Source organism: Hoplias malabaricus, chromosome 5 (assembly GCF_029633855.1).
Source record: "Hoplias malabaricus isolate fHopMal1 chromosome 5, fHopMal1.hap1, whole genome shotgun sequence".
Classification (NCBI taxonomy): domain Eukaryota; kingdom Metazoa; phylum Chordata; class Actinopteri; order Characiformes; family Erythrinidae; genus Hoplias; species Hoplias malabaricus.
The window spans coordinates 56,177,454-56,193,103 of NC_089804.1; the positions used below are offsets into that span (position 1 = coordinate 56,177,454).

The window sequence follows — 15,650 nt, forward strand, 5'->3', positions numbered from 1 at the left end:
CACCTTCACAAGTGTGTTGTGGGAACTTGAGCTTGGTGCTGTGTGTGTGACATTAGTCCTCCACCCTACAGCCCCCTACAGAAGTGTGTTTTATTTTCAGGGAGTTGAAAAGTGAATCTCTAGCTCTAATAAATGTATAGGGTTTAAGGCGATTCCATAGAAGCCACTAAATTGAAGGTTTGTTTTGTGTTTCAGCCGCCGCCGGCTCAGTCCATGGTGCAGGCTCTGGAGTTACTCTACGCTCTCGGAGGTAAGAGGAGTCTGGACTCTCAGCCTTACTGAACAGGTTGGACATTTTCTGTGTGACTCTGATGATATTCAGCAACACAAACAGTGGTGAGGTCAGGTCCTGGATAGAGCGCCATCCCTCCAGAGAACACAGTTCCACCGCTCCACAGCCTCCTCAGCGCTTAACACAGGGTGTGGTGACCTTTTTTCCTGGTCAGTGCTGTTCTATGGAGGTCTATACAAGCTGTGTATCCACAATAGGGCTGGACGATACGGGCAGAATTTATATCACGATATATATCTTAATTTTGGTCGATACGATATAATTCCGATATCGATACGAACAGTAAAAACACAATATTTGTGAGTGTTAGTATTGTCACGATACCAAACTATGACCTTCGATAAGATACTTGCCTAAATATCTCGATACGATACTGCAGCGATACCATCGCAAAAACCTAAAACATCAGGAGAACTAATATACTTTCTCTACAAGCTCAGGAATGAATTGTTAAATGTGACGCCACACGTGACGTTTCGCCATTTCTGGGTCCATTCGCGCCTTCGGTCCCGTGTCGAACATTCATAAGACGCCTTTACTGTTTAAATAAAGCTGAATGCCTCGATCAATTATGTGATGTCAGTTCAGGAGTTCAGCTCCGTCTCTGGAGCAGACGAGCCACGTCGAGGAGAGAGAGCTGCGTCTCCCGCTCGCGGTCAGTCCTGGTGTTCTAACGAGTCGTGCTACCAGCGATTAAAAGTAGCTAAGGTTTGCACAGAAAGTCACGGGTGCTAGTCAGGTTTCTTGTTTTTTAAATGACTCGCTCTGTGGTCTGAAACGTCCTTTACATCATGCCGATATCTAACCTTTAAAAGGTTTTTCCCACTTGCACGCCTTTAACAAACATGGTTCTTGATGGAAGCATAAGTGGTTTTTCTGTGGCAACGTTCAAAGAACCCTTTGTAGTGTTATTTTTAAGTGTGTGGAGAGTCTGAGTACAGGTGAGTGGAGCTTTGTCTTTATCAATAGCTACATTTATTGATCTGCAAAAAATGAAACAACGAATATCAGAATTTCAAAATTAAAAACGGGCAACAAATGAAATTAGAAATAGCCGAATATGGCGCTTCTGGTTATACACACACACTTTCAGTACATGTTACATGTGTTACAGTCATTTTATTTGTACTCCAAATTCCTGAGATGACTGTTAACTATGGATATTATCACCAGGGGAGCCACTGGTCTGCTGGCACTAACACAGACCCAGCTCCCTGGACTCTGAGGAACTCTGAAACTCAGAAAGGGACTCCCTCTTTAAAGAATCTCCAACCTGGAGGAGCAGAGTGGCAGTGCTGTTAAGCGAGGAGACAATCCTTGTACCCTGGGGAACTGCAGCGCACAATCTTGGGAACCTTATACTCACTAGAGATGGGATACAAACCAGGTCCGCTCTGCATCATGGACTGATGCTGTTCCAGCTGAGCAGACTCGCTTCACGATCCCCAGCGAACTCAGTTCAGACCCTTCAGGATGGAGTTTCCTTCGCCGGGGTAGTCCTCAAAGTCCGGGGGTCTAGGTCTGTGGTAGTACAAGCAAATCAGTAGCTCCCCAATGATGCAACATAGTGTCAACCGATAAAAGTTATCAGTGAATAATAATAACCGGTAAGTGTTGGGTTGGTTGAGGTCTGGATCAGTATGGGCGTCTGACGGAGCCGATGGGGGTCCGAATGGCCGAGTTCCCCCTCAGCCCTATGTTCGCGAAGATGCTTCTGGAGTCGGGAAACTTCGGCTGCTCCAAGGAGATCGTCACCATCGCAGCGATGATGCAGATCCAGAACATCTTTGTGGTGCCGTCGGATCAGAAGAAAACGGCCGTAAGTTTTCTTATCCCTCTCTTGGTTCCGTTACATACTTAGAGTCGAGTTTACGGACAAAATATAGTTCCTCCAGGACGCAGTGCTACGTTCACAACAGCAGATGAGAAATACAGTAAATATAGATTGTCTTCTGGTGCTTTTCCACTGCAAGGTTCCTAATGCACTCTACTCAGCTTTTTCAGGTGAATCAGGTCCTGGTTCTGGAAGCGGGTTCTTGTTTAGTGGCTGTTCTCTCGTGGTTCAGAGCGAGTCGAGTAGGGACTAAACCGTGGCGTGTAAACCTTGCAGAGCGCTGATTGTCCAGAGAGAGTCGTCACTCTATGCCACGCAACGCAGACGACCAGCACCAACTCTCCATTTGTAAAATCTCCAGCTGCAGCAGAGATCACGTTTGTTTTTATCCGACTCACGACGGCAGCTCGTAAAATTACGCCGTGGTCTTTTGAAGAGGTTCAAACGCTCCTTGGATCGGTGGCCGACGAAAGAATCCAGCGAGAGCTGGACGCTGCAACAAGGAAGGAACAAACTCTACTGATCTGTCTGAACTGATGACGGAGCTGTGTTCAGTCCCAAACAACAACAACACGCCGATACACCATGAGTAAACACCGCTTAACATTACCGCCGCCGTTGTGGTTTCCAAAGCCCACTGTTCCTGTTAGAGACAGGGATTGAGACATCATTGATACATTTCAGAGGTCAAACTCTGGTGATGGGAAAGCAACGAGGGACCATGTCTCAAAAAGCGTGTAGAGACGATTAGGTGCCGTGCAGTGGAAAAGGGCCATTAGTTGATAGGTCCTCTTCAAGCCTTGTATTTTTAAGCCCCAAAAGTGCTTTATCTTCCTTTGTGTCACCTCAGTCTTCACCAGTGTGTAGCTTCTCTCTGGACGAGAGCGAGTGACAGTGCACTACACCCAACAATGTGCCGCCCTGAAGTTAACACACATCATACAAAACAAGTGCCTGGAAACAGGTGTTTACATCTTTGTTTGTTCAAATTAAAGGTTTGTACGTAGAGCAGTTACTGTATGTGTGTGTGTGTTGTTAAACGCCAGGCCCGAGAGCACAGGAAGTTTGCTGTGGCTGAGGGAGACCACCTGACCATGCTGAACGTCTACGAGGCTTTTGTGAAGGTAATAAGAGTAGATAATGATCCTTTATTTATCCCCCGAAAAGTACAGTGTTACAGTAGTGAAGGTGGTGTATAAAAGAGAAAAATTGAGCTTAAATATTAAACTGCAGAGTTGTTGGGTATGTTTCACCAATCAGACACAACACTATGGCCACCTCCTGGTTTCAGCTCTGCCCAGCACCCACATCATACCTGCTCCGTGGGGGTCCATTGGGGGACTTGCTTCACGAACAGGGTGAAAGGGGGGCACTGGAGCTGAGAGTAGACGCCTGGAAGTTGAGCAGCTGTGTCCAGTCTAAAGCCCTGCGTGGAGTGTGTTTACAGTAAATGTTTGTTGGTGTTTTGTGTCCTGCAGCATCAGAAGAGTTCCCAGTGGTGTCAGGAGCACTTTCTGAATTATAAAGGCCTGGTCCGAGCCACGACGGTCCGAGAGCAGCTGCGCCGGCTCCTCAACAAGTTTAAAGTGCCACGGACGTCCAGCGAAGGTCAGTGGACTTTGAGGACTCACCTCAGTGGTAGTCTGATCATGTTAATTCTGTCTGGAAGCAGATTTTGCCTTGCATCGGATAAAATAGTAGTTTGGGCCCTGCTGCGCACCGTATTTAGCCTCTGAACGTGTTTCTCAATAGGTACCCCCCAATAAGCATTTTCAGACTTTGGATTCACGATTTTAACGGCAGCTGCAGGTATATAGCATTACTTTTATATTCTTTTTGCTTGTGGTCATTTGACAAATCAATATAATTCGGGAACCAGAAACTCACTCGTCCTCTAGTTTTTCATTGCTGTCTGGATGCAAGAGTGTGGGAGGAAACCAGAGCACCCGGAGGAAACCCATGCAGACACAGAGAGAACACACCACACTCCTCACAGACAGTCACCCGGAGGAAACCCATGCAGACACAGAGAGAACACACCACACTCCTCACAGACAGTCACCTGGAGGAAACCCACGCAGAAACAGGGAGAACACACCACACTCCTCACAGACAGTCACCCGGAGGAAACCCACGCAGACACGGGGAGAACACACCACACTCCTCACAGACAGTCACCCGGAGGAAACCCACGCAGACACGGGGAGAACACACCACACTCCTCACAGACAGTCACCCGGAGGAAACCCACGCAGACACGGGGAGAACACACCACACTCCTCACAGACAGTCACCCGGAGGAAACCCACGCAGACACGGGGAGAACACACCACACTCCTCACAGACAGTCACCCGGAGGAAACCCACGCAGACACGGGGAGAACACACCACACTCCTCACAGACAGTCACCCGGAGGAAACCCACGCAGACAAGGGGAGAACACACTACACTCCTCACAGACAGTCACCCGGAGGAAACCCACGCAGACACGGGGAGAACACACCACACTCCTCACAGACAGTCACCCGGAGGAAACCCACGCAGACACGGGGAGAACACACCACACTCCTCACAGACAGTCACCCGGAGGAAACCCACGCAGACACAGAGAGAACACACCACACTCCTCACAGACAGTCACCCGGAGGAAACCCACGCAGACACGGGGAGAACACACCACACTCCTTTCTTTTTCTCTCTGAATACTCCTTAAATGTAAACCTGCTCGCAAACTTCAGATAAATACATCTTGACAAACAGAATGCAGCACAACCCCTGTAACAAAATGTTCTTCTGCACATCATTTTCACCGGAGATGGCATCGACTTGCCAAACATCGTTATGTAGTGTAAAATTGACATAGTATAATAAAAGTCACTTATTACAGTGTTTATCTGGAGCCCACCAACCCACAAACTGTGAAACAAGACCCCCCCACAATCAATTTTCAGTGGACTGCCGAAGTCAGAAAACGGAGGATAAAACGAGCCGTTGTGACTCTGCTTTCTGACGTGAAGTACAGAGACTTCAGAATGGCCCCGCCCCCTCGTCTGTGTCTGTCCAGTCACAGCGCTGGACCCGTGTTTATGTGAGAGCGCAAAGACGAGGTTAAACGCAGCAAAACAGGCACAACGAGCGCGGAGAAATAAGAGCACTGAGTAAACGAGAGCGGAGAAGAAAGAGCACTGAGTAAACGAGAGCGGAGAAGAAAGAGAACAGAGTGAAAACAGCTAAAGAGCTTCTGCTCCTCGCTCCTCACTGCTGTGCGCTCGGGGTCGGGGTGAACAGCGAGCGGCTCATTATCATTTAAAGGAACAGGTGCTGAAAGCGGGCGTACTGAACAGGGGCTGTTTACACAGGGGGAGAACACTGCTGTGGGGCTTTGAACAAAAGCAGGTCACAGACGTTTCATTAAGAACCAGAACTGTGTTCCACTGTGAAGAAGGTGCTGGATTTTTTCCCCTAAAGTAATATAGTGTTTAAGTGTTAACAGAGGTGTAACTCTGATCTGGTTTTCTCGGTCCTGTGCAGGTGACCCCGATGTGATTCTCCGGTGTATCGTGTCTGGATTCTTTGCGAACGCAGCTCGTCTGCACCACTCTGGATCTTACAGGTGCTGCCTTATGTTCCTCTGAATCACCTTTACATTGTTAGCCATCATCACCTAATGCAGTTTGTCAGTGTTTTTACAAAAATGTACTCACTGTGTAGTTGTATGTACTTAGATATGCTTTACTCTTTTATATATCTACATATGTTCTGACCTCCACTGACGTTCGTTAATGGACCTGTATCTTGTTCCCTGTTGTCTTAGATCATTTAAAAAGTTTTAAAATTGTAAACAGCAGTAAAATGCTTAAAGTAATGTTTCTGATGACCCCTTTTTTTATTCTTAGGACTTTAAGGGACGACCGGGAGCTCCACATTCACCCCAACTCAGTGCTTTATGGAGAGAAGCCTCAGAAGTGGTACGTGAACCCGGTCTGATTTCGGATAATTGGCAGCAAACTGACCACGAGTTTTAAACGTTTTGATGAAGGATTGAAGTCAGTCAAATCAGGGCTCCATTTTAGTTTAAGGCGGCACATGTAAAGGTTTGTAAATTGTTTGAAATCGGTTTATTAATGGTTATTTATTGGTTTGTAAACACCTTAATAATCAGTTATAACACAAAAAAGTGAACCCACATCTATCTACAGTTAAACCTCAGATCTCGCTGAAATACAGCCAGATTAGGGTGTCTCAGTAGGCAGCGTATTTAAGGTGTCTAAGAACTGGGAGAGCCGACATTTTGCAGTGATATTGCGGTCCTGGGGTTAATGTGGAATCAGAGAGACCTCAGAAATGAAACTGCACTGTCGACTCCTTCACGTTCCAGATGTTAACACTCAAACAAGTGTGAACACCTCCCGGGTCTTCACTATGTCATCAGAGCAGTCCTAATGTATCGGTTTTATTACAGGGTGGTCTTCAACGAGGTGGTCCAGACCTCCAAGTACTTCATGCGGGACGTGACGGCGGTGGAGTCGGCCTGGCTGGTGGAGCTGGCTCCTCACTTCTACAAACAGGCCAAGGTAACGTCCACAAACACACGGAGAACACGGAGATGACTTCCTGAGGTCCATCTTTTCATTTCAGCCTTTCTTTTCCCTCCTCAGCACGGCTCTCTGGGCAGTAAACGGAGCAGGGTCTTCTGAGCTGACCTCCTCCTCCTCCACGCTGCCCCCTACAGGCAGGCGTCCTCCAACACCTGAAAACCCTACAGTGCACTCTGTCTCCTGTTCTTGTGTACATAGTTGTATTATAAATATTTATTTCTTCATGTTCAGATTAGTACCAGCACACGACGATGGACATAGAGCAGGCTTCTGTCCTCTGGACGTTAGTGAGGGTCAGGAGCTTCTGTTGTTTTTGGACCGCATGCTGTTTATTTCGTATCCTGCATGGCTTCCTAGCGCCAGAAATGTGCGAGGGACGGAGATGATGTTCACACACACTGAGGTGTTTTTGTTCAGAGAAGGATAGACTCCTGTTGGAAAGAGGTCAAGCCCACGGCAAAACGTTTGAGTTTTATCAGGTTTAAAGATACGTTTTAAAGCTTTAATTGTGTAACGTAAAATTGTTTAAACATTCTCCCGCTCTTTTGCTGTTTTATGGTAACAGTCGTGTCGTATTAAATATGACGACTGTCATTTTATTCAACACAAAATAATCGAATAATTCATTATTTATGTACTTTGTGTTTTAATGTTCTTTAAATCTGTAAATGATCTCAACCTGAACTCGCACGTGTTTTTTGGATACAATACTGTAGCTTCTGAGTTCTGAGAACCAAAAAAACAGAATCCATAACCAATCAGTGTCATTTAGTAATTGAGAAACTCATTAATATTCAGAGTTATTTCTGTATTTAATCGACTATTTTGAGTGTAATATTCTTAAAGACTCCATCTCCGCTTTCATTTTTTCGTTTTTTCTCAGTTGCGCTTCCCTCGGTCTCGCTTTCGCCTCCAGGAGGTTCTCGCTTTTGGCGAGGGTCGGGATCTAGAGTGTCATTGGCTGCTGAAGTTAAGTCCCGCCCACTCTGCACACCCCGCTACGTCAGCGAGAGCGAGAGAACTGTCGGACAAGTAGTACTTGAGGTGGCCTACAGGGGGTGTCTGTACGCGCTGGGCCATGTTCCTCCTCCAAGCGTGTTGAGCTCCAGTGACGTGTAACTGATTTGTAAACAGAATGTTTCTTTCTTTATATAATCGTCTATTTTAAGTTTAATATTCTTGAAGAATATTATTCTTGAAGCGGTCTCGCTTTCGCCTCCAGAAGTTTCTAGACAGTCATTGGCTGCTAAAGTTAAGCCCCGCCCACCGAACCAATTCTGCACATCCTAACCCTGATTGGAAATTGACTCTCAGCATCTGAGGAACTGTGCGTTACTAAAAGACATAATCGTTAAAAATAGTTTACCTGTGTTTGGGGGTTGGTCTTTTTCCAGTTAGGGTCAGACTGCCGCGCTCTCGCTGACGTAGTGGGGCGTGCCGAATCAGCTGGGTGGGCGGGGCTTACCTTAAGCAACCAATGACTGTCTAGATCCCGCCCCCCTGTCAAAAGTCAAAAGCGAGAATCTTCTGGAGGCGAAAGCGAGACCAAGAGAAGCGCAAGTGAGAAAAGGCCGAATGAAAACGAAAACGGATTTTTCAAGAATATTACACTCAAAATAGAGGATGATATACAGAAACATACTGTTTACAAACCTGTGTTTATAACTCTGAATATTAATGACAGTTTTCTCAATTACAAAATGACATTTATTGGTTATGGATTCTGTTTGTTGGTTCTCAGAACTTTAGAACCTCTTCTGACCCCCTGAGAACTCAACAAACCCATCACAGTCTTCTGCAGCTGTTTCCTGAAGGAGCTCAGAACCAACGCAGCGCCCAATAAACCCTTCACTCTTTACAGCAATTTCCATAAAATGACAAAATGGTGGGAACCTGTTTGAATTACATTTATACATTGCACAATGAAATTGTAAATCTTTTTTGTACATGTTTTGTTCAGCAGTCTGTGTTTAATAAAGGGCCAGGTGTCTACGAGATGTAAACGCTGGGCTCTAACCAGGCTCACCGTGTTCCTGATGAGTTTGTTCTCCAGACCCCTGTCCTTTAAAAACACCAGCTGCTCATTCCTTTAGAAAGACCCTAGTGGGGAGTCATTTCCCTCCCTGTGATCTCCTCCTGTTCCCTGACGTTTCTGCAGTGTTCCACTCCTCAGTAGCTGTTGCTAATCTCGTTAGCGTTTTGCTGGTTTGGGCTTGTCCTGCTGGTGTCTACATGCGTTTGATTTTAGATCGGGATCGTTTTGCATGAGCCCAGAAATGACCACTCGACCGACTACTGAAATCCCCCCCCAGTCAAATACTGTGTAGATGAAATTTAGTGGCCTTTCTCACCATTTAGTGCCAAATCTAGCTCAATATTACGTGATATTCCATGGTTTTGCGTTATATAAAGTGTGTGAAGTTAGCTTAGTTAGCTGTGAAACCCAAAGGGAAGTGCCATTTTTACTCCAGTGCCTAAAAATGAGCCTTCGTTACAGTGTGGTAGTTACGGCACTGACTCCTCCAGGTAGAACAACAGCCTCAAACTCCTCGGACGTCTCGTCATCGCTCATGTGTCGTTGAGAGTGTAGCATTGGGGTCACTGCTTCACTGAATGTGGCAGGTTTTGTTCTAGTGTTGTTTCAGTGAAAAGGTGTCAAAGTCACACTCTTGGGAACAGAAAGCATCTTCAATGTAGCTGCTGCAGGTGTAATTCCTCATTAAAAGAAAAGAGAAAAAGTGGAAATTGAAGGGCACCAGACAAATTTCCGACTCTCGATTCTAACCCCATTGCATCAGTACGCAGTGTTAGTTTTGTCCAGGGACTCTTACTGGTGCATAGTGTGTTTACCCTGGACTGCAGCGTTGAAGCGTTGTACATTCACTGACCACACAGGGGCACTGTGTACTTCTACACTTACAGACTGTAGTCCATATGTGGCTCTGCATACTTTGTTACGCCCTTCCCCCCTGTTCCACAGCGCTCAGGACCCCCCACAGAGCAGGTGTGATGTGGTGGTGGATCATTCTCAGCGCTGCAGTGACACTGACGTGATGGTGGTGTGTTAGTGTGTGTTGTGCTGGTGTAGAGTGGATCAGACACAGCAGTGCTGCTGGAGTTTTTAAACCCCTGAGAACAGTCCGCCGACCAAAAACATCCAGCCGACAGCGTCCTGTGTCACTGATGAAGGACTAGAGGACGAGCGACACACACTGTGCAGCGACAGATGAGCTACTGTCTCTGACTCTACATCTACAAGGTGGACCAACGAGGGAGGAGTGTCTCACAGAGTGGACAGAGAGTGGACACAGGGTTTAAAAACTCCAGCAGCACTGCTGTGTCTGATCCACTCTACACCAGCACTTGCTCTGTGGAGGTCCTGAGCGCTGAAGAGCCGTGTGTGATGAGGATAAGGAAGTACGCGGAGCAAAAGGTGGACTGTGAACTATGTTTAAGATGCTTTCTTTTACGCGTAACTCATTCACAGTGTTGAACATTCCTCTGCTTCCACCATTCCATTAAACCCAGGTCGTTTTCCAACGGGAAACAAGCACAATCTCCACATCCGCTCTGGTTTCAGTGAAGTCCCTGCTGGGACGCTGTAGCTGACCTCTGCATGGTGATCTACGTTATTATACTCCGGCTAAACACGGACAGTATTAACCTCCAGTAGTCCATAGATGAGCCAGTTAGTTCAGGTTCCGGAGGTTCCCGCTCGGAACCGGTCTGAGCCTGTTTGCATGGCCAGTGAAACCCTTTTAACACTGTGAGACCCTCTGCTAGTGCTCCCTGACTGTAGTGAAACCTTGGGGAATCATTAATACGCTCTTAAAAAAGAGGGTCCTTTAAGGGGCTTTAGCAATGAACCATGATTCCTAAAAACACTTAGAAAAGATGGTCCTGTGAGGGTTCTTTAGTAAAGAAAATGGTCCTGTATAGAACCCTGAACTCTTGAAGGACGTTTTGCATGATTAAAGGGTTCTTCAGGCTGATGGAGAACGTGCTATAGAGGGTTCTAAACAGCACCAAAAAGGGTTCCTCTGTTGCTACGATGTTAAGCTTGTTACAACAGAGGAACTTTTTTTTTGGTGCCGTACAGAACCCTCTGTAGCATGTTCTCCATCAGCCTGAAGAACCCATTAATCATGTTCAGGGTTCTATATAGAACCATTTTCGTCGATAAAGAACCCTTGTAGAACCATCGTTTTTAAGACCGAAGCATGTGTGTGGAGGAGACGGTCTCTGGACTCATGGAGAATGTGGTGTGTATGGTTCTTTTTAGCAGCTCTTTTGAAAATGGCTGAACGTAGCACCAACGCCACGACATCGTAACATTAGTGGAGCCTTATACAACACAGCGGTTCTACACGGAACCATTTCATCTGCTAAAGAACCTTTGAAGAACCCCTTTTTAAAAAAGTAATGTAGAGAATAATGTACCCACTTTAGACTTTCCTCCAGATTTCTGTTGAACTGTGTAAACGCTAACCTCCGCAGACAATAAACCTGCACAGTCAGCCTTCTCTAAACCTGTGTGTGTGTGTGTGTTTATTCTTGCTGTTGAGAGTCAGGGGGTTTACGTCTTTATACGAAGCCCTCCAGTGTGAAACTGTGCGGTTTACAGCTGAGGGGAAAGCAGTCGCTTTGTGGATCAGAGTTCTCCAAGTCTCAGGATGTGGAGCACATCTGATAGATACATACTTTATTACTTTTTACTTTCTTTTCTCTTACTTTATTCTTTTTTTCATTTTCTCTTCTTTTTCTTTTTTCTTTCTTTTTCCCAGAGGGAAGTTCAAAAGCATCCAGTACCTGTTCCACATAGAAGAGTAAGATATAAAATAAAATAAATAGCAAGTATAAATATAAAATAAAATGGAAACAGAAAAAGTGTCATGGAGGTAGTGGAATTAAACGGTGTGTCCAGTGTATCCGATGTAAACGGTGTAAATGGTGTATCCATTGTTAAACGGTGTATCCGGTGTCTCAGCTGTAAACATTGTATCCAGTGTTAAACGGTGTATCCGGTGTCTCCGCTGTAAACGGTGTAAATGGTGTATCCAGTGTTAAACGGTGTATCCGGTGTCTCCGCTGTAAACGGTGTATCCGCTGTAAATGGCGTATCCGGTTTATCCAGTGTAAACGGTGTATCTAGTGTTAAACGGTGTAACCGGTGTATCTGGTGTAAACGGTGTATCCGCTGTAAACGGTGTATCTGGTGTATCCAGTGTAAATGGTGTAAATGTTGTATCCAGTATAAACGGTGTATCCGATGTAAATGGTGTATCCAGTGTTAAACGGTGTATCCGGTTTATCTGCTGTAAATGGTGTATCTGCTGTAAATGGTGTATCCGCTGTAAATGGTGTAGCCAGTGTAAACGGTGTATCCGGTTTATCTGCTGTAAATGGTGTATCTGCTGTAAATGGTGTATCCGCTGTAAATGGTGTAGCCAGTGTAAACGGTGTATCCGGTGTAGCTTGTGTATCCAGTGTTAAACGGTGTAAATGGTGTATCCAGTTAGGGCGGCAACTAATGATTATTTTGATAATCGATTAATCTGTCGATTATTTTTTCGATTAATCGATTATTAATCGGACAAAAAGGAAGACAAGACAAATGTGGTTTCCTGTCTGTTACTAACATATTCAGGACACCATCAGTGAGAACAGCTGCTTGCTGTGGTGTGTAGATCTTCAAAACATAGTCAGCAATGATGGGCTGTTTTTATCTGAGGTGAGAGAGAAAGTGTAGATATGAACATACACCTTTTTTAAGTTTATAACTACTGATCTAAAATGCAGACAACAATGCAGGCAAACTGAAATGACATAAATGGATATTGGGTGATGCCATGTGCTGAGAATAAAAGGGAAACACATATGATCACATATGGTTAAGATATTTAAGATTTTAGAGAACTAATGTTATAATTGTATAAGGAACACAACCTGCCATTATTAAAAATTAGTGTTTACATGAAGAATTAACCCAACCGTTACATTAATTTTATATTTATCAATATTTAACACAGTGTATGTAATGTAATACACACTTATAATGTAATACACACTTGGCTGTGATACTCAAACACTAACACGCAATGCCAGTCAGAAAAGACCTTGAAAAAGGCTTTAAATATATTATTTAAAAAAATATATTTTCTTTTTTTTTTTACTCTGAATGTAACTGCCGCCACATTTAATGTGGAACGGAAAACTCGCTAAATACAAGAGTGATATAGATTTACTAAAAATGAGACATCTTGTTTAAACGTGTTAATCAGTGTTAAACGGTGTAAATGGTGTATCCCGAGTGATGGGACGAGGGGATGCCCGATTGACCGGTCACTGTTCTGGACCATGGCAGTGAAGAGGAACGGAGCCACAACGATCTCCATCTACCCTTCAATCTACACCCTTCCAGCCCCAGTGGTCAGGAGCGTGGGGTAATGACCAAACGAACCCCATCATGGACACAAAGAGTTTTCCCTGCTGAGCTGTTAAGGATGTATTCTGGACTCCTCCTTCTGGAGGTATCCCAGGCCATTGGACCCATTGGAAGGAGACCCTGGCAGTAGACCCCCACCCCCCAAAAATAAATAAGGTACAGCAGAGGTACATTACTGTCACTAAAGCTACAAACAGTGGAGTGTATCTTTAAAGGTACAGCAGTGGTACATTGCTGTCACTAAAGCTACAAACAGTGGAGTGTATCTTTAAAGGTGCAGCAGTGGTACATTGCTGTCACTAAAGCTACAAACAGTGGAGTGTATCTTTAAAGCTACAAACAGTGGAGTGTATCTTTAAAGGTGCAGCAGTGGTACATTACTGTCACTAAAGCTACAAACAGTGGAGTGTATCTTTAAAGGTACAGCAGTGGTACATTACTGTCACTAAAGCTACAAACAGTGGAGTGTATCTTTAAAGGTGCAGCAGTGGTACATTACTGTCACTAAAGCTACAAACAGTGGAGTGTATCTTTAAAGCTACAAACAGTGGAGTGTATCTTTAAAGGTGCAGCAGTGGTACATTACTGTCACTAAAGCTACAAACAGTGGAGTGTATCTTTAAAGCTACAAACAGTGGAGTGTATCTTTAAAGGTACAAACAGTGGAGTGTATCTTTAAAGGTGCAGCAGTGGTACATTACTGTCACTAAAGCTACAAACAGTGGAGTGTATCTTTAAAGGTACAGCAGAGGTACATTACTGTCACTAAAGCTACAAACAGTGGAGTGTATCTTTAAAGGTGCAGCAGTGGTACATTGCTGTCACTAAAGCTACAAATAGTGGAGTGTATCTTTAAAGCTACAAACAGTGGAGTGTATCTTTAAAGCTACAAACAGTGGAGTGTATCTTTAAAGGTGCAGCAGTGGTACATTACTGTCACTAAAGCTACAAACAGTGGAGTGTATCTTTAAAGGTGCAGCAGTGGTACATTACTGTCACTAAAGCTACAAACAGTGGAGTGTATCTTTAAAGCTACAAACAGTGGAGTGTATCTTTAAAGCTACAAACAGTGGAGTGTATCTTTAAAGGTGCAGCAGTGGTACATTACTGTCACTAAAGCTACAAACAGTGGAGTGTATCTTTAAAGGTGCAGCAGTGGTACATTACTGTCTCTAAAGCTACAAACAGTGGAGTGTATCTTTAAAGGTACAGCAGTGGTACATTACTGTCTCTAAAGCTACAAACAGTGGAGTGTATCTTTAAAGGTACAGCAGTGGTACATTACTGTCACTAAAGCTACAAACAGTGGAGTGTATCTTTAAAGGTGCAGCAGTGGTACATTACTGTCTCTAAAGCTACAAACAGTGGAGTGTATCTTTAAAGGTACAGCAGTGGTACATTACTGTCACTAAAGCTACAAACAGTGGAGTGTATCTTTAAAGGTGCAGCAGTGGTACATTACTGTCTCTAAAGCTACAAACAGTGGAGTGTATCTTTAAAGGTACAGCAGTGGTACATTACTGTCACTAAAGCTACAAACAGTGGAGTGTATCTTTAAAGGTGCAGCAGTGGTACATTACTGTCTCTAAAGCTACAAACAGTGGAGTGTATCTTTAAAGGTGCAGCAGTGGTACATTACTGTCTCTAAAGCTACAAACAGTGGAGTGTATCTTTAAAGGTACAGCAGTGGTACATTACTGTCACTAAAGCTACAAACAGTGGAGTGTATCTTTAAAGGTGCAGCAGTGGTACATTACTGTCTCTAAAGCTACAAACAGTGGAGTGTATCTTTAAAGGTGCAGCAGTGGTACATTACTGTCACTAAAGCTACAAACAGTGGAGTGTATCTTTAAAGGTGCAGCAGTGGTACATTACTGTCACTAAAGCTACAAACAGTGGAGTGTATCTTTAAAGGTACAGCAGTGGTACATTACTGTCACTAAAGCTACAAACAGTGGAGTGTATCTTTAAAGGTGCAGCAGTGGTACATTACTGTCTCTAAAGCTACAAACAGTGGAGTGTATCTTTAAAGGTGCAGCAGTGGTACATTACTGTCACTAAAGCTACAAACAGTGGAGTGTATCTTTAAAGGTGCAGCAGTGGTACATTACTGTCACTAAAGCTACAAACAGTGGAGTGTATCTTTAAAGGTGCAGCAGCGGTACATTACTGTCACTAAAGCTACAAACAGTGGAGTGTATCTTTAAAGGTGCAGCAGTGGTACATTACTGTCACTAAAGCTACAAACAGTGGAGTGTATCTTTAAAGGTACAGCAGTGGTACATTACTGTCTCTAAAGCTACAAACAGTGGAGTGTATCTTTAAAGGTACAGCAGTGGTGTTAGAGTCCAGTTGTGTCTCTAAAGGTTCAGTACATTCTCTTCTCCAGAAGGAGAGGGGGATCTCTGTAATCTTTCATTATACAACTGTGGAGAATAAAAGAACACAAAAGTCCTGGAGATGAAACTGTGCATATGAAA

The 15,650-nt window shown here is 44.5% G+C and overlaps 1 protein-coding gene across 1 annotated transcript in view; it reads left to right on the forward strand.

The window, feature by feature from the left end:
- dhx35 (DEAH-box helicase 35) overlaps window positions 1-10,713 on the forward strand; it is a 19,730-nt gene extending 9,017 nt beyond the window's left edge. The window contains exons 14-21 of the mRNA XM_066671055.1: window positions 196-250; window positions 1,921-2,111; window positions 3,173-3,250; window positions 3,605-3,734; window positions 5,659-5,740; window positions 6,024-6,095; window positions 6,590-6,701; window positions 6,786-10,713. Of these exons, the coding sequence (XP_066527152.1) occupies window positions 196-250; window positions 1,921-2,111; window positions 3,173-3,250; window positions 3,605-3,734; window positions 5,659-5,740; window positions 6,024-6,095; window positions 6,590-6,701; window positions 6,786-6,824 (759 nt within the window). The 3' untranslated portion in view covers window positions 6,825-10,713. The remainder of the gene's footprint in view (window positions 1-195; window positions 251-1,920; window positions 2,112-3,172; window positions 3,251-3,604; window positions 3,735-5,658; window positions 5,741-6,023; window positions 6,096-6,589; window positions 6,702-6,785) is intronic.
- The last annotated feature ends 4,937 nt before the right edge of the window (window positions 10,714-15,650 follow it).